Raw genomic sequence first — 25,790 nt, forward strand, 5'->3', positions numbered from 1 at the left:
GTTACATCAATGTCATAGCACAGAGACAATCTGAAGGAAGTGCTGAGCATTATTTCTTCTGTCTTTTAGCTTGATTCTTATATACAGTTGAATTACCAGAAAACTGAGGCAGTGATTTTATTGCTGTGGTACCATTAATTATAAAAGAAACAGGAGAAAAGAAAAAGCTTGTATTAACTAGCCTAGTAGACTAGTTTCAATCCAGACTCCTGATGTACCAGTTATGTTAGATTTATTACTAATTTCTCTGGACCTCACTTGTTTAACCAGAAATAGGGTCATGACAGCAGCATCTGCTTCATAGCATTGTCATTGATATGAACTTACATAATACATTTAAAGTGCCCAGCACCATGCCTGACACATACATGTTAGCTGTTACTATTTTAAAACTACCTCCAACCCTTTGTGTAAATAGAATGGTGACAGAAAATGAACCAACTGGGTGGATTTCTATTAGAGCAGTACTGCTTAATAGAAGGTAATAAGGCACATGAATTTTATTTACAAGTCAGTGGTCTGTATTCCACCAATGGACCCACTTTTTTGCAATATTCTTCTTTGATCCGTGACTCAGGAGCACTGTATGGAAGTGGTGTTGTAATGCAGTGCATCAGGTATTTATTACACTCTAGGGTGGGTCTATGTTGTCCCCAACCCTGAAATACAGCAGTGATCATATTCCTCGAACCCCTCCCAGTTCTGCCTCGGAATATGAAGTAGTCCTGGAGTGGGGCTTTACCTTTCTCTGCCAGCTAATTGGCAGTGGAAAATCAGTATAGACATAGGAAGGGCTAAGAAGTAGAAAGCATAAGTAAGTTAGCAATCCTCTAAGGATATGGAATTCTCCTGGGTGGAGTCTTTTAGTCTACCGTACTGACTGAGGTCTAATGCCTTTGGAAGATGAGTACTCCAAATAGGAGGTGTGACACAAACTCTCCCTGCCCCCAATCCTCCTCTAACTTTCTTTTTCTAATGAAATTATATGATTTCTGCCTTAAAATTGAAAATTTCTCCTTTATTCTCTCACCAAAAGAGCCCTAAAGACTATGCATTCCAATGAAGCTACTCTTTCTCTTAAAGTCTCCTTAGAAAATGATGGGAGTAGGAATCCCCACTTGAGGAAATTCGGTCTTTTATAAATAGCATCCCACATAACACCTGAAGGGTTAAACTTTTGTTGGTGACGAAGGGTATCAAGTGGCTTCCCAGGAGGAGATAACCCCTAGTTTAGAAACTGACACTTTAAAAATGTAAGCCAAGTATGCATTAGTTTACACAGCTTTCTATGAAAGGAATAACTCATTGGCACCAGTGTGTGTGTGTGTGTGTGTGTGTGTGTGTGTGTGTGTGAGTTTGGTCTACCTGTCATCTGTATAATGTATGTATCAGAGTGAGGACTGTCAATCACAGTTAATAAAAACCCCAGAACAAAACAGGGGTCCCTTCTACTTTAGATCCATTTTATGATAGCTCTCGATTTAGTATGCCAAATAAATCAAAAGGGAAGCATTTTATCTTATCATTCAGAGGCATCCCTTCTCCTTTCGTGTCTTAGCCCCTCCCCCATGCTTGTTCCCAGCCCCTCAAAGATGCTTTGTGCAAGAAAGTGCAAGTTCCCATTCTGGCTTTATTTTTGTTCCCTTTTGCTCTCTTCCTGGCTCCCCCCCAAACCGAGCGAGCAAAGCAAATGGCCCGGGTTCCCCCCCAACGCCTGACCTGCGTTTGCTGGGAGGAGAGCGGGAGAGGGAGCGTGCATTCCGGAGCAGGCTGCTCCGACTCCGACCACAGGCTGTTTTGTGCAGGCTGTCCCTCTCCTTCAAAACCCTGCATCCCCTCCCAGAAGCAGCAGGCAGTGTGCCTTCATTCAGCCACATTTGGTATGCATGAGCACGGCTGCAGAGAGAGGGGAGGTGGCTTTCTTAAGAAGGTTCAGGGGCTCAGGAAACGCCACTTGACTAGTCTCCCAAGTTCCAGGAAGCCTCTGCCCTAATGGAATTTGCAGGTGTGGAGATGACCATGGGATGCCAGGGCCGTGGGGAACCATTTATTTTCTAGGCATTGCTCAGGTTTGCAGTTTCTTGTTTTCCCGGTGGAATTTGGAAGGGGTCATGAATCAAACTGATGCTTCTCGACCCCTAAATTGGACCATCCGGAAGCTGTGCCACGCAGCCTTTCTCCCATCTGTAAGACTCCTTAAGGTACTGTAACTTGCTGCTTTGAATGGCTCTTATTGTGTTTTTCAGGTCTAAATATCCAACTTCGCACTTGGGCTGGGATGCACGTTTTGGGGAGTGCAAATGCATGCAGTACTGGCTCTGTTGCCCATGGCTGGAGAGACATTCTCTGCACCCTTCACTGCCCCCACCCCTGCCTGGGAGGATGGTGTGAGCCACACTTAAGAATGAGATTATGGTCTCAGAGAATGGGCTACCTGAGTGCTCCCCCCACCTCTGTTAACCATCCCTAAAACAGAATTAATTAACTTCTTTGGGAGGGTGGGAACAGGAGTGGGCTGAAATCTCTTACTCCCCTTGTGTTTGGCTCCTGGGCTTTTTTTTTTTTCCCTCCCTGGGGAAGCCCTTCGACCTACTTTTCCTTAAATGGAACCAGGGAGAACAAAGGATTCTCCTCATTATTTTAAAAGCCCTGTTGTTAGGTGGTCAGTCAGGTAAAGACAAAGAAAGAATGTACATTATCAGATGGCGACTTTTTTGGTGCCCCTGTTTTTTAAAAAAGCATGATAATTTGTTTCCTGGAGTGAAGTCAGTAGTGGGAAAGTATTGTTCAACACATATTGAACGCAGCTCTCTCTAGCTCTGAGTCACACAAAAGATCCCCGCTACACCTGAGCTAGAATTGCCACCTTGTGTCCGTATTCTTCTCTTTCTAGAAGCACATGTATTAAAGATATGAAAAAGTCCATACAACTCCATAATAATCCACCTTCATCATCTGCTTTATAGGGAAAGAAATACAATTAAAATATAAAGACACAGAAAAGAAATAGTCTTGCCTAGAAAAGAGAATGTGGTAACACTTATTTGGGAAAAGTAGTATTTCTGAAGGCTCTGCCTAGGTCAAGTTTAAAAGTTCTTAATTCTCTTTTCCATATCATAGATGATCTTTTGATTTAATTTCCACTGGGCATTGAGCAAATCAGCTAAAATGGAGAATTAATGAATTAACCCTGAATAAATCATACTTATAGATTGTTTTTCTGAGACTGTGTTCTGAATAGGTTAAGTTTAACAATCAATTTCTTACAGCTAAGTGGCTCCTCTCCATAGTGTTAGCCATTGTCTGAGTTTCCCTGACCCCATTAAACACAAACTGGTATTAACTTCCACAAGGGCTGTCCCCAAGTGCTCTTCAACCCCCCCATCTTAAGGTTGTCATAGAGATGGTTCGCTTTCCAAAGGGAATATTTGGGGAGACAAGCAGGTTTGGGCTCAGAGAGAGAGGAAGAGAAGCTTCCTAGGATATGTGTGCTTTTGCTATATTGGAATGACACGTGTGATAGGGCGTGAAAGAGAATGAGGCCAGAGAGTTCACAAATGAATGTAAATTCTCCTCCAGAATTACTAGTGAATCAAGAATCTGGGGCAAAGAATGTTTTGGCAAATCTAAGTATGACTGAGAAAGTCAACTCCGGTATTTCCATGTACAATGAGAAAAAAATTTTTTTTCTGTTAAAGTCATCTGTTGGCTTTACCCCCAAAGAATGCTTTACTCTTCTTAAAGATTATGTGTGTACATTATTAATGAATATTCAATGTTATTAATTAATACTGTAGTTTTTAAAATGGAAAATATTATTGATTTACTGGTCACAAAATCAGCAAAGAAGTGCCTCCTTGAGGTGGGGTTGTGTATTTTTAAGAGTTATCATCTTTTTAAATCTGAAGTCTGTACTATATCCCAGGGGCTGTTGTGGGTGCTTTTGTTGTCATGCAGCTCCATCCTGTCACCATTTACTAACGTGGTGCTTGACAACAGTTCATCTAACAAAGTGCATTAGTGAGTATTCCTCCAATCCTTTCAATATCTTGAAAGACAGGATGCGTTTTCCTGGGAACTTTCCAAATGACATCTGCATTTTTGAAAGATCATAGCTACCCTATGAGATTTTAGATTGCACATTTCAAACTCTTAAAGAAAATAAAGTGCTACCAGGTTTTCTCAGCAATGCTTAGAAAGCAATGAAATCTACTCATGTATATGAGCAATTGTATTATCCCCATAAATATGAATGCTATGTGTTTTCCGCCTTTGAATTGGTGCTACTCTGTCTTTGCTTAGGCAGTGCCAGTGTATTCTTGCACTGTTTTTTTTATTGTTCAAGTGAAATGGAAGTTCATGAGTAATAATTTGCATCTTTGTGTAAATGTTCTTCCTGGCTTAGTCTTTAGATTAAATATTTAATAGCAGTTACTCTTACTATTCCTTCCTTAATTTTTGCTCCCTAAGTTCCTCCTCTCTCAGACTCTTACCGCCCCCCACCCCGTCTCTCATACCACCGCCATGTTATTTTCATGGATGGATTCTCTGGCATCAAGAATTTTATCAAATTACTTGACTAAGAAAGCTAGTTTTCCTATTCAACAGGTAATTTTTGTTCCTCTTCCAAGCACTGTTCTGATGTGATATGCCCTCTCCAGTGCCCTGACTTATCAGTAAATGCAGTGTAGGGCATGATGGCCTGATTAGATTTAGCTAAACGCAGACCATTCACCATTTCTGACAGACTGGGTTCAAGCCAATTTCCCTTCTCATCCTTTCCTTGAAAGTGCATGGTTCTTTGCTAACTTACTTTGGTACCATATTAATATTTAGAAATGGCTTCATAATGCTATTTCCTGTATTTCCCATTTCCTAATGGAAATAAGATACTAAAGAATCAGGAAGGGAAGGCCAGCCTCTGAAATATGAATTAGACACAATAAGTGTTAGAATATACTTATTATTTCTTCTGAAAACAATAAATTTGTTGTTTTGTCCATCTCAGAGCAAATTTTAAATGAGCCAACCAACTTGCATTTTGAATTTGGGACTTTATTTGGAAATAACACTTGAAAATGAATTTCTGGACAGATAAATGGTAATGATGGCCAAAAGACAGAGCCAGTTTTCAAACGGATAAATTTCCAATGGGACCCTTTCCAAGCTGATTCTCCTCTGTTATCATTTGCTTCATTCTTTTGTGTTTCAAGATTTTATCTTACCATTAATCACACAAAAAAAGTCAAGTTTGTTTCAGTGACAGAATGTTCTTAGCATATTTCATATTCATTATCAGGTCTGTCTCTACCATTGTTTTATTTGGGAGATTTTATTTTGGTAACTCATGTTGAATTTGGAGATTATTTTTAGGGCAGAGAGCTTTCTTAGTATTGAAGTCCTGGCAGACTTTCTGAAGGAAAGGCTCCTAGAAAAAGGGTTGCATTGGGAGAAAGGGAAGCTCCATATTTGTAAGATTTTGGATGGGCACATTTAAGTCACTTTGTTAATAAACACCAGATGATCAGTAGTGTGTTAAGTTTCTCAGTGTTTTAAAATGTGCAGTGTTTTAAAATTGTCTGATTTGAGCAATGTCATCAATAAACAAATTAGACTTTAGAAAGTAGGCCTAAATACTGGGTCCTAATTCATGGTGTTCCTAACCAGCTGTACCTTGGGCGAATTAAATAGTCTCTCTGTAACTTGGGATTCTCTATAAAGTAAAGGGTTTGGATCTTGACTTAGATCCAGAAGTGTGATTCCCTTTGGTGGAGCCTGCCTTGCCCCAGGGGCTTGGAAGAGGACAGTCTCTTTGGGCTAAAAAGATTGAATATTAAAATGAGAAAAAGAAATGGGTGGACTGAATGAATGGCAGGGTTTGAATCTTAAGAGGGCCTTGTCTACTAAGCTTAAGGCTGAAACTAATGAGTATAACTAAAGGAAATTTTGCAGTGAGGTGACCACTAGATTCTTGTATTATATAATTGTTCTGAAAACTGAGACCACAGGCCTGGAGAATTTACTAGAACCTAGGCTAAGGCAAAGTGATCAATGTAAAATAGAGGGGCTTGTTACATTGATTTGTGTAATAGAAGAATCTAGGACAGTTTCTGAGTTCCTGTCTTTCTTCTCTGGTAGGATGTTGGTCCTACTGTTGGAATAAAGGTCCTGACGCAGAAGGGCAGAACCACATTGTGGTTCCCTAATGAGACTAAGACGAAAGTCAAGAATGTGGTTCCTTTTCTCCCTCATCCCATAGATTAATGTGGGCCCCAGTGACTGCCCAACAGCAGAATTCTTTGAAGTATATAATCTGCATTCAGAAGTATCATTTCTAATTTTTTTACACTGTATTTCCATAATACAGTCTATCATAGTTTTTAAGGTAAACTCCCCCTACCCTTGCCTGGGAAATCCAGTCATAAAGGTCAGACATTGGTTTTAGTTTTCTCTTCTCTTTTATACAGAAGCACTAATGAAAGTAAACTGGGTGACTCACTTGAAAAATCGTGCTCTATATGTGTAATATGAAATGAATTGTTTTCTGCCATCATGTAAAACAAATTATAATAAACAAATAATTTAATTTTTACAAAAAAGTAAACTGGGTAACTCAAGGGAATTGCTTGAGAGAACATTGATGGAATGAAGGGATTAGGTCAGCTCCAATTTTGCCCTAGTGCTGATACTTTATACTTCTATTAAAGCCAATGTCCATAATGTCCCCCTTGAAGCACAGCGAGACCTTAATAACCAGGTGAACTTGGTCTGACTTCTGCAGTGGAGAATTTACTAGAACCTAGGCTAAGGCAAAGTGAGCCATATAAAATAGAGGGGCTTGTTACATTGATTTGTATAATAGAAGAATCTAGGATAGTTTCTGAGTTCCTGTCTTTCTTTCTTGAAAGCCTTCCAGAAACTGGATTCTCTTTGTTCTCCAAGAAACAGTTGACATTTGTTCAGAGTGTGTTTTACGTTTATGACCTCTAAGGCCACCAATTCACATCTGAAATTCAGAATCTTATAAGGGAGTTAGAATAATACTAAGAAACCAGAATTTCTGTTTAGGCAGGACAGGACACTCCTGAACCTTACGGTGAACAGCAGTTAACATCTACAGCCAGAGAGGACCCCCACACCTGTTATATCTATACACATTGACAAATCAGTAAACAAGGGTACAAAACTTGTTAAGGACCAGTGCCATGAAGTGCCTGAAGGTGGGAAACTTGAAGAATAAATTTCTCTTAGGAAAACAAAGTGTATTGTTAGGTAGAGTTATAAGGGCTACACATAAAGAAATATCTGCCTTTCCATCTCTCAGCGTGCATTCCCATTTCCTTCCATTCCCTTAAGAAAAAAAGTGAGAAAGATAGAAAAGGAAAGAAAATGTGAGCAAACGCAACCCTGGGGGAGAAGGAAAACAGTCTGCTGTGTTGTTCCTTCCACTCAGTGAGCCATGTGACTGGCTTTTGTGTGAAATGTTCTCAGGCAGCCTGAGCAGAATTCTTGAGGCTACAAGAAACCTTCCTGTCTCTCTGGAACGTTCTGTCTCCTCTATTGTGGATGCAAGAGTGAATATGTGTGGTCAGTGGAGAAGAAGGAAAGAAATGGCTGGGATGTCTAAGTCCAGTGGCAACATCACTGAGGGACGCCTGGAGTTGCCATCATGCCTCGGCCAACGTCTTTCTTTTCTTTATGATTTCCTGCCTCTCCAGCAGTGGCTTCACATCCTTCTCTCCTCCTATCTGTTGGTGTAACCTCAACTGGTACCAAATCTTCAGAGAGCTAAATCATTTCCTTTCTCCTTTTCCATGATCTAATAGGAAGTAGAATTTAAGATTGTGCTTGACAAAAGGTATTTGATAGATACTTAGTGAATGAGCAAGTGAATGAACAGATGAAAGATATGTGAAATCCTGATGATGCTTAAACATCACTAGGGAAGCTCACATAAAAAGCAAATATTCAATCCTGTCTCCAGAGGTGTTGATTCAGTAGGTAGGCTGTGCACCCAGGAATTGGCATTGTAACCCACTCGCCCAGTTGAGTCTGCTGCCTGTAGCTCTTATGAAGACCCCACAATGAGAAAAGATGCCATGGATGCAGTAGAGCTGGAAGGAAATTTGATTCAGTGGCCTCTCTTACACTGGGGTCTGGGCAGAACAGATTTTGTGCTAGTCAATGGTGGAAGCAAAAGGTTTTAAGTAAACAGTTCACAGGTTTTCAAAATTTAATCATGAAAGATCATGCACAGACAGAAAACATAAATTGAGTTCAGCTGCCCTGTTTTGGGTTGTAAATAATATAACATTATAATCTGAAATTTTTTTGTCCTGCTTCCTTTGTTTTCTGCTTGCTTATATGATCATTACTTTGTGTATTTTCTTTTATGAATTTTTAAAATTTGTTCTAATTAGTTATACATTGATACATCATACATAAATGGAGTATAATTTCTCATTTTTCTGTTTGCACATGATGTAGAATCCCACCAGTTGTATAGTCATATATGTACATAGGGTAATAATGTTTGATTCATTCTCTTTTCCTTTCTACCTCCAAACCCTCTCTCCCGTCCTTTCACTCCCCTCTACCTAACTAAAGTAACTCTGTTTTTTCCTACCCCCACCCATTGTGAATTAGCATCTGCATATCAGAGAAAACATTCAGCCTTTGTTTTGGGGGGGATTGCTTTTTTCACTTAGCATGATATTCTCCAGCTCCATCCATTTACTGACAAATGCCATAAATTCATTCTTCTTTAAGGCTGAGTAATATTTCATTTTATACACACACACACAGACATACACACACATATTTTCTTTATCAATTCATCTGTTGGAAGGCACCCAAGATAGGTTCATAGTTTAGCTATTTTGAATTGAGCTGCTATAGACATTGATGTGACTGTGTCATGGTAATATGTTGATTTTAAGTTCTTCCATGAATTTTTATGTGATATAAAATTTCACATTTTCCTGTTCTCTTAAATTTTCTTGGAGATATGGTTCTGAACCAGAACTCCCAAAGATAGTATCCCATGATCTTCTAGAGCATTGTACATATGTTCCAATTATTCTCCTATGATATTGAATTACGGTGGCACTCAGTGCATAATCCTTGGGTTCCAATGGTATGTGGTAGTACCAAGTGAGAAGTGAACAGTTTGTGTGTGGACCGAGGACAAAGAATCCATAACTGTTGCCCACTGTGCTGGAACCCCTACCTCCTACCAGATCCACACTACAGTCTTCAAAGACCAACCAGAGATTCTAGAGAGGAAAGCGGAAGAAGAGAACATCTAGGGATTTTGTTTAGAAAAGTCTATTCATATTTAAAATTAATTTCATACATATAAATTTTAAAAAGTGATGCTTGGTATTAAATATTACATAGGAGAAAAATAGAGCTGAACAAAATTGTCTCTTGTGTGCATAGTAAAGATAGTTATATGACTGGGGATTAAAGAGGGCTTTGTAAAACAATTTCTGGGATGGAAATTTAACTATGATGTGTATCACACATAATACTGTGTTTAATAGCATTCAGGACTTCTGATTCAACCATTATCTCATCTCTGCTTCATTTTGAGGAAACATGCACCTAGGGAATATAGTTTAGAGATGACATTGATCAGTTTGTTTGTTCTCCTCCAAATAAAGATTCCTCAAGATTTAATAGGTAGGTAAGTAAGTAGTATGTGGTAGATAAGTAGATAAATGGAAAGAAGGATCTTGTTGTTTATCCATTATAAGTGACATTCCACATATTAAATTGCTTTACATGAAAAGAAATTTATCCAACACAAACAGATCATGAAGAAAGGCTTCTCAAAGTGTGATCCAAGATTGTCTGTCATAGAATCAAATTCTGTGTATTCTACCCAGAATTATTCTCCTGAATTACACTGCTGTGAAACCATGAGAATCTGTATTTAGCAAGCAATCCAGATGAACCTTACACATTGTAATATTTGAGAACATTCTCTAACGTGTGAAATTTTAGTAGAGAAACACTGGCTCATTAAAATTAGGCCTCTGTCATGACCATACCTCAGTATCTTATTTTTATTGTTCAAAACTGAGCACCATATATCTCTCTACAAATTTATATAGGTTCATATTGTAACCACATCTTGAAAATCCTCGTGCTCACAGGGAATTGAGTGACTTTTATAATTGTTTCGTATGGGATTTTGCAGGAAACCTAATTTAAATGACAGAATTGTATATTCCATAGGTAACTCCCTGAATTAAAAGATGAGATGGCATATCAACCTCATTTTTGTTCACTTAGAACACTATACACTTTCATGGTTGGCAGCAGACAAATTTTACAGCAGAGAGAGTACAGCTTTTGCTCTATTCATATGGCCATTGTTGAATCAAATTAGCCCCCACCCCCCAAAATCTGCTCCTTTTCCTCTATGCATCAATTGCTAGAATTCTCCATTCACCAAATCACCCAAATTGGAAAACCTGGGTTTATGCCTTTTGCTTTCTTTTCTTATCATTCCTTATATAATCAACCAATAATTTCTGCCAGATTTTCTCATAAATACGAGTCTGATCCACCCCCTTCTGTCTGTTCCTAGTTCCCAAAATTGGTCTCCTCTCTCTTGGGCCAAAAATACTACAACTGCCTCCAGTCTTGTCTACCTCAAATCAGCCTTCCCACAGCCACCAGAATGGTCCATTTAAAATGCAAGGAAGATGAGGATGATGCTGTATTTGACATTCTTCAGTGATTCTCCCTCTCCTACAGAATAAAGTCGAAGCTCCTTGCATGATAGACAAGATCCTCAGTGATCAGCCCTCTGCCTATTTCTCACCTTCCTATCTCATTTGTCCCTTGCTCAAGTTATGGAATTCCATATAGCTGGCTTTTCTGCACAAGTTATTTCCTCACATGGAAAATCTGAACCACACCTTCTCCTTGCCAACGCTTGCCTATCTTTTAATGCTCAACTAAGGTAAGTAAGAGAAGTTCAGGAACAATTTCCTGAATCCCCAAAGCAAGGTTCAACTCTCCTTTTCTGCATGCCCATAATAATCAGTGGGTATTTCTAGCTTTGCTTTTTAGCATGTTTTGGTATTAGTAGTTTTTCCTCTTTTCTGAAGATCATCTCAAAGTTGGAAATCATATCTTATTCAATTTAGCAGAAAGCCTAGGATATTTTGGGTTCTAGATGAATTATGCTTGAATGGGTGAATGTTGGAGGAAATACGCTCTTGATCCAGAGCAGTGAGATGGTTACTTAGAAGAATCAGTGGTATTACAGGATCTTCCTACTTTTATATGATTAAAGAATATCTTGAGTTTGAGGTTATTTACTTCATATATTCCCCAAATTGGATTAAATAATTTAATCAATATTTAGTATAGTACTTAAGTCAGATCAGATGCCTCCTTTGAAAGTGAGAGGTTGAAATTGTCTCATCTTTTAATTATGTCATAGAAAAACATTCCTTAATTTAGTGATCTAGTAGACTTTAATATATTTCTTGAAATAATGCTGTTGAATGGGTTAGACTACAAAATAGAGAAAATACTATTAGAAGAAAACTATGCTGGTACTGCTGGGCCCATTCCTGCTTTATCCTTTAAACATATCTTTGGCAAATGTGTAGCAATAACTATGTAGACACTATCTTGTTGAAATATCTTGGTGTTTCTATTTAAAGGTAAATGGCATTAGGCTATTTTATTATAGAAGATGTCATGCATGGATCACAGTGAAGTAGAAATCTTGGTTTATCAGTTTCCTTTGGAAAAAATAAATTTAAGTCAAAATAACTTTCTTGTGGAATTGATCAGAATTGTTAGAAAACTATCTTACTGTTTATTGGTTAAGATCAAGAGTATATGTGGCTGGAAAGAAGTTAAATAATCATCTGTGGCATATCCTTCTGATTTTCCTTCTCCTTGCTAGAAGAAAATGTTATCAAGAATGAGCTGATAAGCTTCCATAAGAAATCTTTGCTCTATAGTGCTTGTGCAGGAATCAATGATGGCGTGATCATTTAGAATCAGGTGGTTTAATTTGCAGAAATGTTTAATGCTTTGAGCAAGCCTAATGATGTTCCTTGGAAACAGGATTCCTCAACTTCACACTGCTATTTTGGAATGGAAAAATCTTTGTCATGAAGTTACCTGACCTGTGCATTGTAAGACATTTAGCATGATCTTTGGTTTCTATCCACTAGCTATAAGAAGCTCCCCATTGTGACAACCCAAAATGTCTTCAGATATTACCACAAATTCTTTGAAGGGCAAAATCACCTCAAGTTCACAATAACTGCTTTAAACATTTCCCCTTGAAGACAGGTGTTTTATGGTAAGAGGGGAGTAGGTAATTGATACTTAAAAGTATCAAAGTATCACATGAAGTGAATACTTTAACTTTAGATACCCTTTATTTTCCATCTTAAAAAAGTTCTGAAATTTAGCTTCCATGTGGAAAATTAACTGGTTGAGAGAGAGAAAGATTAAGGAATTATTTTCTTGCCTTCTTGTCAATCATCTCTTATAAGAAAATTGAATGCAGCCAATTTGTCTTAAAGTAAACCTTCCATACATATTGTTTTGTGAATTGCAAACAGAGCATATTTGTCAGTTTGATTGATGGTAGAAGGTGAAATATTTAATTTTTACCATTATTTTCTTCTATAATATCTAACTTAGAACTGTTTAAGAAAAACACAATGTAAAGGTCATTTCAATAGCTAAATGAGGATGATATTTTACTTCATCAATATGAATTTTTGTCATGGCATTAGCTCATGTGAGCTATCAAAGATTTACGATTGATCCAGTAACTTATATAAGGAGTCTGTATAATTTAAATATGAGTATAACCAAAGTTAATTTTCCATCATTAATTTCAGCATGATCAAATGGACGTGAAAACTGGATTTTAGTCCTCAATATGCATTAATTAACATGCCAACTGAGTTACCTAGAATAAATAATTTTATCTTTTAGTGCCTCAGTTTTCTCATCTGTTAAGTGATTGGGTTATATAGGGTCAGCAAATGTTTTCTAAAAAAGAGTGGATCATAAATATTTTAGATTTTGTGGATCAGACCATCTCTGTAACAAAGAACTTTGTGGGAAATCCAGTTTCTCTTATAATATTCAACTCTATTGTATTGTAGCATGAAAACATGCTACAGGAGATGGATACATTACAAATGAGCACAGCTGTGTTCTAATAAAACTTGTTTATGAAGACTGAGATTGGAATTTCATATAATTGTCATACATGATAAAACATTCTTATTTTCAACCACATTTTTAATTTAAAAAAAAAAAAACAGTTTTTGCTAACCAACTACACATAAACAGAAGATGGATGGTACTTGGCCTCTGGACATAATTTGTCCACCATGCGATGATTGTGAAGGTCCCTTCCAGCTCTAACATTCTTGAATTTATATAAAAATTCCTGAAAAGTCATTGTATGCCCCTTGTTATCTTAAAATTACTTTGATATCTAAAGGAGGCTGAAAGTAAACCATTTGTTCATTATAATGATGTCAAATGCTCTTTGAGAGGCTTGCTGTCTGGTGATGGATAGAATACTTGTTCTATCTTAAGAAAGGTATACAGTCTCGGTTCTTCAATGGTTTCCATTATTCCAGACTATATTGAAATGTATAAGGATTGAAAGTGAAATAATTTAAAAAGCTTAACACTTGAAAAGTCCTTTGTAATTTTCAGGGTACTTTGTTTTACAAATGAAATGAAATGAACTTCACAACAACCTTGTGAACAACTGTAATAGGTATAGTTACTACTATTTTTAGGTCAAAAATTATTATGGTCTAGATAAGGGTCAGCCACATGTTAGTGAACTTTTCTGATTCAGAACTTCCCTGCATTCATCTGCATCATACACCTGTCTTCTTTTACACCCTTTTCATCTGGGAAACCTAACTAGATTACAGAGTTACCTCTCACACTGATGATAGGTACAAATTGTTTTGGTACTTAACAAAAATAATTAAAAGCATATTTCTAAAATGATCACTGTCAAGACACAAAACTTCTCTGATTCTTAATTTCCTGAGTTGTAAATTAAAATAATAAAAATAATGCATTATATAATTCCCAAATTAACATATGTTTGGTGTTGGCATAGATTGTAGTCGGTGTTCAATAAATACAAAATGTTTTCCCTTTCAACCTAAAAAACCAGAAATGGTATAATACGAATTAGTGGAATTCAAGATGTTTTTTGTAATACTTTGGACTCAGGGAATTCATATTATTTTTGCACAACTATTTTCATTTTGGAGTTACTGTAAGTTGTATTAGTCAAGGCTCTCCAGAGAAGCAAGCTAATAGGATGAGAGTATATATAGAAAAAATTTAAGCAATTAGCTTGTGTGATTGTGGTGGCTTGCAAGTCCAAAACCTGATGTTGAGGCTGGGGACTGGGACAAGCTAGAGAATGTGTTTTAGACAGGAAGTTGCAGATCAAGTCCATTGTAGGGTCTGGGGATATAGCTCAGTTGGTAGAGTGCTTGCCTTTTGTGCAAGGCCTGGGTTCAGTCCCCAGCACACCCCCGCCCCCGACACCCAAATCTGTTGTACTACCAGGAGGAACTGATGTTGGGACCCAAGTCTGATGGCAGTGTGCTGGAAAATTTCCTTCTGCTTGAAGGTCAGCTTTTTGTTGTAGTCTGGCTTTTAGCTGATAACATGAGGCCCACCCACATTATGGAGAACAATATGCTTTACCCAAAGTCCACTAATTTAAATGTTCCATCACCCAGAATCAGCCTTATAGAAATAAACATTCAAGTAATGTTTGGCTGAATCTCTGGGCATCATGGTACAGACAAGTTGACATGCAAAATTAGCTATAATATAGGTCATTGTTACTTAACTCACACTAATGTAAATAAAATTATCTTCCTAAATTAATCTCTAGGGTACACAATACTAAAATGGAAACAGAAAACACAGAATGTAGTATTCTCTGTTGTGGGGGCCTAGAACCTCTTATTTCTGCTCTTCCTGGCTCTGTCTACACTATACTTCTTTTTGTAGACCACCTTCCTCTGTTGCTGTATATTCTGCTAACACATGCTAGGGTGCCCTGTCCTATGTGACCTTAGAGTTCTATTGTATTTCTTGCATCTCATCAGTGTCTCTCCCCTTCTCCGAAGGAATCTCATTAATGTAGGTTTGGTCAGATGTCCACCTTATCTACTTACCTCTAATCAGGGAATCCAATGACCAGAGCTATGTAGATAGTATGGCCTGCTAGACCTATTCTTCTAGCAAATGATACGGATGGGAGCAGATTCTCTTAGCAAGGAGATAGGCATAGTGCTTCACTAATTCAATTAGTGGTTAATTCCCTATATACATAATCACTCAGTAGTTTTGCACTTCACCCAGACCTAAAAGGAACTACAAGTAATCCCAAACTAGAATTTCACTCTTCAAGTGAACATATACTGTTTGCTGGTGTGTAGCAACAGAAAATGTACTCTACTATAAGGTCCCATGGAACTTTATTTTTTTAAATTTATTTATTCTAATTTGTTATATTTGACAGCAGAATGCATTTCAATTCATAGTACACATATAGAGCACAATTTTTCATGTCTCTGATTGTACACAAAGTAGAGTCACACCATTTGTGTCTTTATACATGTACTTGGGGTAATGATGTCCATCTCATTCCACTGTCTGTTGTACCCTCCTGCCCCCTCCCTCCCCTTTGCCCTATCTAAAGTTCCTCCATTCCTCCCATGCTTCCCCCCACCTCATCCCATTATGTATTAGCATCCTCATACCAGAGAAAACATTCAGTATTTGTTTTTTTGGGGGGGATTGGCTTACTTAGCATTATATTTTCTAATTCCGTCCATTTACCTGCAAATGCAATGATTATATTCTCTTTTAATGATGAGTAATATTCCACTGTATATATACCAGTTTATTTATCCATTTATCTACTGAAGGGCATCTAGGTTGGATCCATAATTTACCTATTGTGAATTGTGCTGCTATAAACATTGATGTGGCTGTGTCCCTGTAGTATGCTATTTTTAAGTCCTTTGGGTATAAAACAAGGAATGGGATAGCTGGATCAAAGGGTGGGTCCATTCCAAGTTTTCCAAGGAATCTCCATATTGCTTTCCATATTGGTTGCATGAATTTGCAGTCCCACCAGCAATGTATGAGTGTGCCTTTTTCCCCATATTCTCACCAACACTTACTGTTGTTTATCTTCATAATAGCTGCCATATTGACATGAGTAAAATGAAATCTTAGTTTTGATTTGCATTTCTCTAATTACTAGAGATGTTGAAGACTTTTCATATATTTGTTGATTGATTGTATATCATCTTCTGAGAAGTATCTGTTCAGGTCATTGGCCCATTTATTGATTGGGTTATTATTATTATTTTTTTGGTGTTAAGATTTTTGAGTCCTTTACATATCATAGAGATTAGTGCTCTATCTGTGCACGTGGTAAAAATTTGCTCCCATTCTGGAGGCTCTCTATTCACCTCACTGATTGTTTCTTTTGTTGAGAAGCTTTTTTGAGTTTAAATCCATCTCATTTATTGATTCTTGACTTTATTTCTTGTGCTATAGGAGTCTTATTAAGGAAGTTGGGGCCTAATACAACATAATGAAGATTTGGGCCTACTTTTTCTTCTGTTAGGTGCAGGGTCTCTGGTTTAATTTCTAGGTCCTTGATCCACTTTGAGTTGAGTTTTGTGCACGGTGAGAGATAGTGGCTTAATTTCATTTTCATTTTCATGTATTTCAAGTTTTCCTAGCACCTTTTGTTGAAGAGGCTATCTTTTTTCCAATATATGTTTTCAGTACCTTTGTCTAATGTGAGATAACTGTATTTCCCATGGAACTTTAAATGAGCTTTGTCAACTTTTTTGGATGACAAAAATTGTACAATTTCAAATTTATATCTCTGAAAAAAAGAGAACAAAATAGCACATGGTTCAGAAGTAATATGATAGTAAACTGAATATGAGTGAGAATGGTTTTATGTATTTTTAATTAATTATGCTTGAAATAGTTCAGCATAAAAGAGATTATTAATGGATTATTAATGTTTTAATCTGGATATTCCTGTTTTCATTGTTCTTTTTTATAATTTTCTCACGGTCTTTACTCATTATTGTTGTACATAATGATGGATTATATATTTGTACTCAGTGATGTTCTTTGGAAGGACAAAAAGTTCACACAAATTTGATGCAGTTGAAATGAGTATTGTTTTGCATTAAATGTATAGCAATTCATATGTCTTCCCCATTCATTTATTTATTCTTCACTCAGTTATTCATTCTACAGGCATCTATTGCTGTGTGTCAGAAACTGAGTATTAGAAATTTAAATATGAAAAGTACTAAATCCTTGATCAAAAGGAGCTAATAACGGACTTAGGGAGACAGAAAATCGAAAATGACAATATGGCTTGATATGTTTTCCTATCAGGGAACTTAGATAAGGGGCACTGAATGCAGCCAGGAAGGCTGGCAGAGTTTTCTAGAAAACGTAATTCCTAAACTGAGAATTGGAGGAGATACCTGTGGGGAGATGGAGTGGAAAGAACATTCTGGATGATTAGAATAATGTGGCATGCACACCAGCAGGGAGGCATCCTAGAGAGGACAGCCCTTTTGGGAAGCCCCCATGAGGGGACCTGAAGTGTGATGTGTAAGGGGAGTGTCGTGGGAACCACAGGAAGCTAAGGGCCAGCCTCTGTGCTGGGTACAGGGTACATTTATAATACTCTGGTGTACAGCTCGTACTCACTTACCAGGCTGCCTAGTTTAGGCTGCTCAAGTTGAAGTGCAGTGTTGCCACCTCCTCACCCTCTGCCTGGAAGCTTTGTAGACAGCACCACTGCCCGCAGCTGTGCAAATGCAGAGGCGAACCCAAATTCATTAGTCATTAAGTGTGGGAACTGTTCAGCAGCAGCAGGATGCTCTATTAAGAGGGTTACACTGTAGGAGGGATTCTTCCCACTCCTTTCTTTCCTTCCTTTTTTTGTGTGTGTGTGTGCCCCTGGCAAACTCATTTTCCATATCCAAACAACTCTGCAAACTGCTTCATCTAGAAAAACATTTTATTCTGCTGTACACATTTTAAAGTGTCTTTGTCCAGAGGGATAATGACCTTAAGAGAATTATAGTAAATGTTATGGTAAGAATGTCTTTTACTCTGGACAGCTGTGAGATGTTAGGCAAAGAACATATGAGTTTTGACAGTTATCAACAATGGCCTCTCACTGAGCGGAAATCTATAGGTGTGCAGTGTCTCCGGTCAACAGGTGAACTCCAGATTTGGACACTAAACACTGTTGAACATCCTGATTCTCTAGGATGGCCATCTTCCATCAGCCTCTGAAAACCTCCAACAGGTGACCTACTCAAGTCAACAGTAGAATAGTGTCAGGAAAACCTTCTTTAATTGAGGAGTAACTTACATCAAGACAATTCATGAATTTAACTATAAGCTCATAACTTTTACAATGTTATCACCTATCTGACCACCACCCATATCAGGGCACGCTAATTTGTGTTAGCACAAATCCCTGATGTCCTTTCCAGTAAATACCACCACAACCACCCTTCCCAAGGTAACCACTGTCAGACTTCAGTCTCTCCAAATTTTGTGTTTTTATATGTATATATTTGAAATGTTTCATGTATTACGATCTTTGGCATTAAAAACAAAAACCCTTTTGGATGGAAAGAAGTAGAGAATTCTAAGAGGTAGCAAGAGCTCAGCCAGGACCATGCCTTTGATATACAAACTCACAGTCCAGAGCCAGACCTCCTCCATCTGGTCTGGACACCTCAGGAGACAAAATGCTTCTGCCTGAATCACCACAGATCCAGATAGAGGCACCCAAGGACCACCCCTGTAGCTTACAGTTCACTGATGTTGCTGAAAGTCACCAGTCCTAGCTGATTTCCCTGCCTTGCCTTTTCTGAAATTTAGGACTGTGATCTAAAATTTCCCTTCACTCCTGTCTTCTGCCTCCTGACCCCCCATGTTTTTCTGTGTGGCCCCACAAGGAATGTGTGCTTCCTGTTTTCAGGACCTGGAAGCATGATTATCTGTTTTCCTGAGTCTCTCTTGTGTCTCTTCTTGTGGACACACCTTACTGTCTGTCACCTAAAATTACTATTCAAAACACACTGTCTTTAGTTTTGCCTGATCTGAGATTTTGTTTAAATTGAATCATACAATGTACGTTCTTGTACATGGTGTCTTTCACTTACTGTATTATTTCTGGATTTCATCTACTTAATTTTGTTTATCATTCAGTGTGTGCCTTACATGAATATATCACATGCTGCCTGTCCTTTTTAATATTAATGGACATTTGTGTTATCTCCCACTGGGAGTCCTATGAATAAAGTTGTTATGAACATTCTTAGAGACATATGTGCTCATTTGTGATGTTATTTACCTAGGAATGGACTTGCTGGGTTATAAGGTACTATATGCTTAACATTAGTAGAAATTACCAAAGAATTTTGCAAAATGGTAATAGCATTTTATACTCCCTTTAGCATGGTATTATGAGTGTTTCAGTTGCTGCACACTGTAACCAATATTGGCATTATCTTTCTTTCCTTTTAGCCATTCTGTATCTCACTGATAATAATATGCATCTTCCTAATGAATAATGTGATGTGAACTTTCACATGCAAAAATAAATAAATAATAATGGTAGAAAAAAAAAGATTTCAGGGTAAATTTGAAGAAAGACAGGGAAAATGAATATTTATTGAATTATTGTTGCTAGAAAGCAAAAATACATTCTTCATAGCTTATTTAATCTTCAATAATGAAGTCTTCTTATCTCCAGTTTTCAGATGAGGAATTTGAGATTGAGAGAGATTAAATGACATAGGAAGAGCAATATTAATTGCTTTGCATTGTGGTTAGGAGAAATAAATTAGTTAATACAGAGTTCTGAGAATAGTGTCTGGCACATGAGAGGCATTCAGTATATTTTTGCTGTTACAAACCAATGCTATAAAGAAAGAAAGTTAGCTTGTGAAAAGCAAGATAGAGTAGACTGTAGACCTATTCCTTTGAAGTTAACATCCAGAAATTTTATAAAATGTTGCCTGTACCACTGGGGATGTATTTGTATTAGTAGTAATGGTTACCCATGAGGAATTGTCAAATGGGTCTTATTTTTCTCTGCTGAAGTTATTTCATGGAGCTTGGTTCTCATGGAAAGTGTTCACATTTCAGAAAGAAGTCAGAGTCTGTCATTAATTGATGGATAGATTCACACCTCCCATCAAACTTGTCGGATTCATCCTATGCATAAGATCCAATATTGCGAGGTGGAAATAAACACTTGTATAATATCTTTGGTTAGCTTTCATGGAGCTAAAGGAAAGAAGAACTGTCTTTGGGAGGGTTTGGGAAGGTATTCTATTTCCCCATCCCTATCACATCTCCTTCCTTTGTTAGTTACACTTGGAATGCTTCTGAGGACTTAGTGGGTCATTTCCCTCCATCTTTATTCCAGGTCTCTGTAATCAGGAAGATCTTTGTGTTTGGGGCAGGTTTTTATTTTTTAATCTCCTATAAATAAATTTCAAACACTACCAATTACCATGACAGTATTTGATTTTTTCTCAACTCCAGCTTCTAACGTCTCAGATTTTATTTGTCAGGCTTCTCTCAATTATGTAGTCATATTTCTACCTTACAGGTTGAAAGACTGATTTTTCACAGGATCCTTAGGTGATAAGAGAGAAGATACATCACTTTGTTCTAAGATTCCTTATTTAAAAAATTTTTTCTTTTTCTTTTTAATAACTCATTTTATCAAAGAAACTGTAATAGGATGTTTACTTTGGTTATAACAGGAGTCAATGAAGGAAAAATAATACAAGTGTTTGAGAAAAATTTCAAACACTGAAGTTCAGTATGTGATTTATTGGGTGAATTTTTAAATGACTAAAGTTATCATCCACTTTATTTATTTGCATTTATCTTATGCCTAAGAGGATTTGAGGTAATGTTTCATTTAAAACCAAACAGCAACTTCTTTGGTTAACTTAAACTTCTAAAACTTGACCTCTATATTCTCTTTAAACACAAATACTGGAAGGGTGTCAATTTGTGTGGTCATTGCTCAGTGTATGTGGAGTGGTGTTTGCAATATCCTTGTGGAAACCATAATGTGTGGTTGCTCGAGTCCCTCAGGTAAAATGGAACAGTATTTGCATATAACCTACACATATTCTCCTCTGTACTTTAAATCATCTGTAGATGACTTATAATACCTAATGTGATATAAATTTTATATAAATAGTGATTATACTGTATTTTTTTGAGTATGACAAGAAAAAAAAGTCTTTACATTTTTAGTAGCAAAACAATTTTTCCTGACTGTTTTCAAACGTGAATGGTTGAATCTGTGAATACAGAAGCGGCATGTATGGAGGGCCAATTGCACTGGTTTATCAGAAAGGGCAAAGCCTATGAGCTAGTCTGAAAAGTAGAAATCAATTTAATTCCATAAACATTTTTGTACAGCTCTTTTGTTCCAAGCTCCCTGCTAACTCTGAGCCATACAAAGATGAAAATGACATAATCTTGAAGTGCTGGGTTCTGACCAACTAATGGGAGATGGTTATATGAACAATTAATCAATGTTTGTTTTGTAAAAAAAAATGTAATAGAAGAATATATCAGATATAAAGAGCAGAGTGTGAAACAACTAATTTTGCATGAGAAAAATGACACTCTTAAAAGGACTATATTTGGTTTGGACCAGTCTTAAAACATGATTAAGATTTCAACAGAAGGAGGAGGGGAAAGCCATTCTGGCTATGTGTGAAAGCACTGTGATGTGAACGAGGAGTGTGTCTGCTGGGTGACTTGTAGTTGATCAGTGTAGTCCAGGAAAGCAGGCTTGAGGGACAAGTAGGTGGTGTGGCAGGGGCTGGGACAGGGAAAAGGGAGGGCCTCGGGTGCGGAGATCAGTAGTTTGGACTTCGAAAAAAACATTCTGCAGCGCTCTCAGTGTTCGACAAATATTTACAGAAATCAGCCATGTGTCAGAATCTGGGCTAGGCACTAAGAACACAATGATAAATAAAAACGCACCCCCACTCCCAGAAATCCTAAGTGGAGCTGAATCAACATAGAAACTGTGGTGATTCAAGGACAGGTGGTTCCCTTTGCTCAACTCCAAGGGAGTTTGGAACGTAAATGATAGCTTTGTTGACTTTGTGACAGAACACCTTCCATTTACTACCAAGGTAAAAATGATTATGTGGCTTACCAAAAACTAATGCATCTGTAATGTCATTTCTGGTTTTGCTTTGCTATGGAGAGAATGCTCAAAATATATTTAAAAAGAAAAAATCTTGATGGCACTCCACTTTCACAGATTTGGTGTTCAACGCACAGACAAATTCCCCTAAAAGGAAAAAAAAAATGGAATAGAGTTTTGATTTAATTACTCTCTTCTGAAAGATCCAGAAAGAAAGCTGTTGGACTTTGTAGGGCTTCATCAGTTTTGTTATCAATAATACAAGAGATGGATGCTTAAATGTAGTTTTCTCACAGGGGAAATGCTGTCACAAGAGCCAATGACCTAAATTGTCTTTAAACGTCAAACTTTCTAAAGTGAAGAGGACACATCTGCCCTTTGAATATTAAACTAGTGACTAAACTGGGTCAGAATGCCTACAAAGAGTGCTTTGACAGTGTTCTGGTCTCTTGCAGAAAGAGATGTCTTGGGTATTTATTACCTTGAAGAAATTAATTATATTTTGCAGTGCAAATTGCATTCAATGGAAAATCTGTTTTTTGCTGATCACCTTTGACAATAGAGCTAAATGCCAATTTTTAGAGTTCCTTAAATTGATTTGAGTCTAACTACTTGGGAATTACTCATTCTATCTTACCTATATTCCCTGCTTTCCTCTTCTGTCTTCACTTACACATACAAATAAAAATCCACTTTCTCTTTAGTTTTTAGAAATGGTCTGAATAATTACTTTTTATCTGACTTTCCTACATCAGTCTCCATAGAAGGAGGAAATCAGGGAGTGCTTAGGAGTAGTTTGAATGGTCAAGGGTAACTGACTAAGGAAGTAGAGGGGGTACTCAAGGAAAAAACTTTAAAAAGCAGTAGCACCCACAGTCATCTCAAGAGTAGGGAATTTATATCTTACTGACAGTTCTTTCCATGAAACCTGTATTGAAACCACAGATGCTCATATGTTTCCTTCATGGATGAGTGAATAGAAAGAAGAGGCAGAGGTAATCTATTTTAAGAGGATTAGCAGTAGTGGAGAGGAAACCTAGCAGGTAAGCTTCAAGTCATTGTACAGCCCAGAGGAAAAGTGCATTTGGAGTTTAGACACATAAGAAAAATATACGGGCAAATGGAGATGTACACTTTAAGCATGATTAGGGAAGAAGGAAGAATGAGTCATGCCAATGCTAAGACCGAAAATGTAACTTAGGCTCAACCTAAGATGTTTCTGTTATGAGTCTAAGCTCCCTTTCATTCATTTCATAACAAATAACAATAGCCAGTATTTATTGAGCATTTATTGTGTCCAAGGCAAGGAACTTTCCCTGAAGAGTTGAAGTCTAATTGGCAGGCACACAGTTAACATCTCTTGAATAACTTAGTGGGTGAGGAATGATGCTTTCTCTTCTTAAACAATGAAAGATGAACTAAAGCTACAAAGATTTTGATGGGTAGGATGCTTTAATCATCCAAGAAAACTGGAGTTAAGATTTAGGAAATGGGCTGGTGATGTGGCTCAAGTGGTAGCGCGCTCGCCTGGCATGCGTGCAGCCCGGGTTTGATCCTCAGCACCACATACAAACAAAGATGTTGTGTCTGCCGAAAACTAGGTAATAAATATTACAATTTTCTCTCTCTCTCTCAAAAAAAAAAGATTTGGGAAATGATGACTGTATTCCAGGTAGTGTAGCATGCACTTAATATTATCTCATTTAACCCTAACTACAAACCTACAAGTTGAATCAGGAGTAATATTGTTATCATTTATACTTAAAAAAGAGTGAGACTTATTCTAGTTAATTAGACCCAGGGAACTATTAGCAGAGCTAGGACTTGAGTTTAGATTCTGCCTTCAGAGAGGCAGAATCTGCTACCTGATAGTGAAGAAATGAGACTAGAGGTTTGAGCATCTTTTACTTCTGATTGGTCTGATGGTTCCTTATTGCCTCATGATTTTTCATCTATTGCTATATGGATTATGTACTCATTAAGGGTAATGACCTTGACTTGGTAGCTTTGATTTTTCTTCAGTGAAAATAACAAGATTTGTCTTTGTCATCATAGTTGCATATTTGTTTATTAACAGAGTTAAAATTTGGGACATGAAAAGAGTAGAAAATTAGAAATGAGAATTAAGTTAACAAAACAATGAAACATAAATACATCTGTTCCTTGAAGTGTGGCAAATTCAGATCTGAGGCCCTAACAGCATAGATAACATTTCTCAAAGGCATATTCAACTTCTTCCTGTGTAAAAATAATGGGAGATACTACAACACACTGTAAGACACATAAAACATTTAGTTTACATTAATATCCATCCAAAGGGATGCAGAATATCATAGCCTTTGGGGTCAGTCAGATTATATATATGTTCACATCTCATCTCTTTCACTGTTAATTTTAGGTCAATTACTTAATCTTTTTAAACCTCAGTTTTCTCATCTGTAAAGGGAATAATAATGACAACTTCTTTCTAGAATTGATATTAAGATGAAATGAAATAATGCATAAAAAAACTTTCAATGAATGAAAGTTTCCATAGACACATAACACAGATGTAGCACGGATCTCAGGTTGAGTCCAAGTTGCATTGCATTTTCTCTCACAGCGTGTGAGTAACTGATACATTTGGCTCTCCCCAGTCTTCTTGGAGGGAAAAACAAAACAAAACAAAACAAAAAAACACCTCCTGTAAAGATAAAAGGCACAAGCCATTGGATCATTGAAAAGGCCCTTCCCTCCCAAAGAGAGAGGAGGGGTGGTATGGCATATAGCATTCTACTTACCCTGTGCTCTTCAAGGAGACAGGGAAGATCTATTTTCCTAAAAAGTGCCTGAAATATTTAAAGTACTAACTGCTCTGGTCTGAAACCTTTGGGGAGGTAGCAAATCCCTCATGAATGAGATCAGTGCCCTTATCATAGAGGCCCCAGAGAAACGCTCTGTCCTTTCCACCAAGTGAAGATATAGTAAGAAGGCACCGTTTATAAACCAGAAAGCAGTCCTCACCAGATATCAAATATGCCAGTACCTTGAGCTTAGACATCCCAGCCTCCAGAACTGTATGCTGCTCCTAAGCTACCCCATTTACAGTAATTTGTTGTGGGATCCCAAATGGACTAAGGCATCAACTCACATGGTTTTGGCTTCAGTTTCAGGTTGTGGAGCCTAAGGAATGAGAACAAGCCCTTCTCTCCTCACCTGAGCAGCCAGCCTGACACTGACATTAGCACTAGCACCGGTGTTTGCTATAGTGACATTCTAACAGGCATGAGCTCTAGGGGAGAAGGAAGTATAGATCCTTAGGGAGGCAATAGTATCAGTTCCCAAATGGTGGCTCTGGAGGTGGTGGCACTTGTGAAATGCTATTTCAGTCTCCACCAAAATCTCCAGGGACTTCAAGAGATCTTTGGACAACACTGAGAAGGATTGGTAATAGTCTGGTTGATATTAGAGAGAATCATGCTATAATTATATCCAT

General features: G+C 37.5%; 1 protein-coding gene across 11 annotated transcripts in view; it reads left to right on the plus strand.

Moving 5' to 3' along the window:
* Positions 1-1,782: 1,782 nt before the first annotated feature.
* The window catches only part of Trpm3 (transient receptor potential cation channel subfamily M member 3), a 536,247-nt gene continuing 512,239 nt past the window's right edge, over positions 1,783-25,790 (plus strand). For 4 of the 11 annotated variants that reach the window (XM_058584016.1, XM_058584019.1, XM_058584020.1 and 1 more), the window contains exon 1: positions 1,785-2,201. In XM_058584016.1, coding sequence (XP_058439999.1) covers positions 2,025-2,201 — 177 coding nt within the window. In that variant the 5' untranslated portion in view covers positions 1,785-2,024. Of the gene's footprint in view, positions 2,202-25,790 lie in introns of all 11 variants that reach the window. The other 7 variants (XM_058584013.1, XM_058584014.1, XM_058584015.1 and 4 more) reach the window with 4 other exon arrangements.

The sequence above is a fragment of the Marmota monax genome, unplaced genomic scaffold, assembly GCF_021218885.2.
Source record: "Marmota monax isolate L192 unplaced genomic scaffold, Marmota_monax_Labrador192_F-V1.1 WCK01_AAM20220418_F8-fsc00059, whole genome shotgun sequence".
NCBI classification, from domain to species: domain Eukaryota; kingdom Metazoa; phylum Chordata; class Mammalia; order Rodentia; family Sciuridae; genus Marmota; species Marmota monax.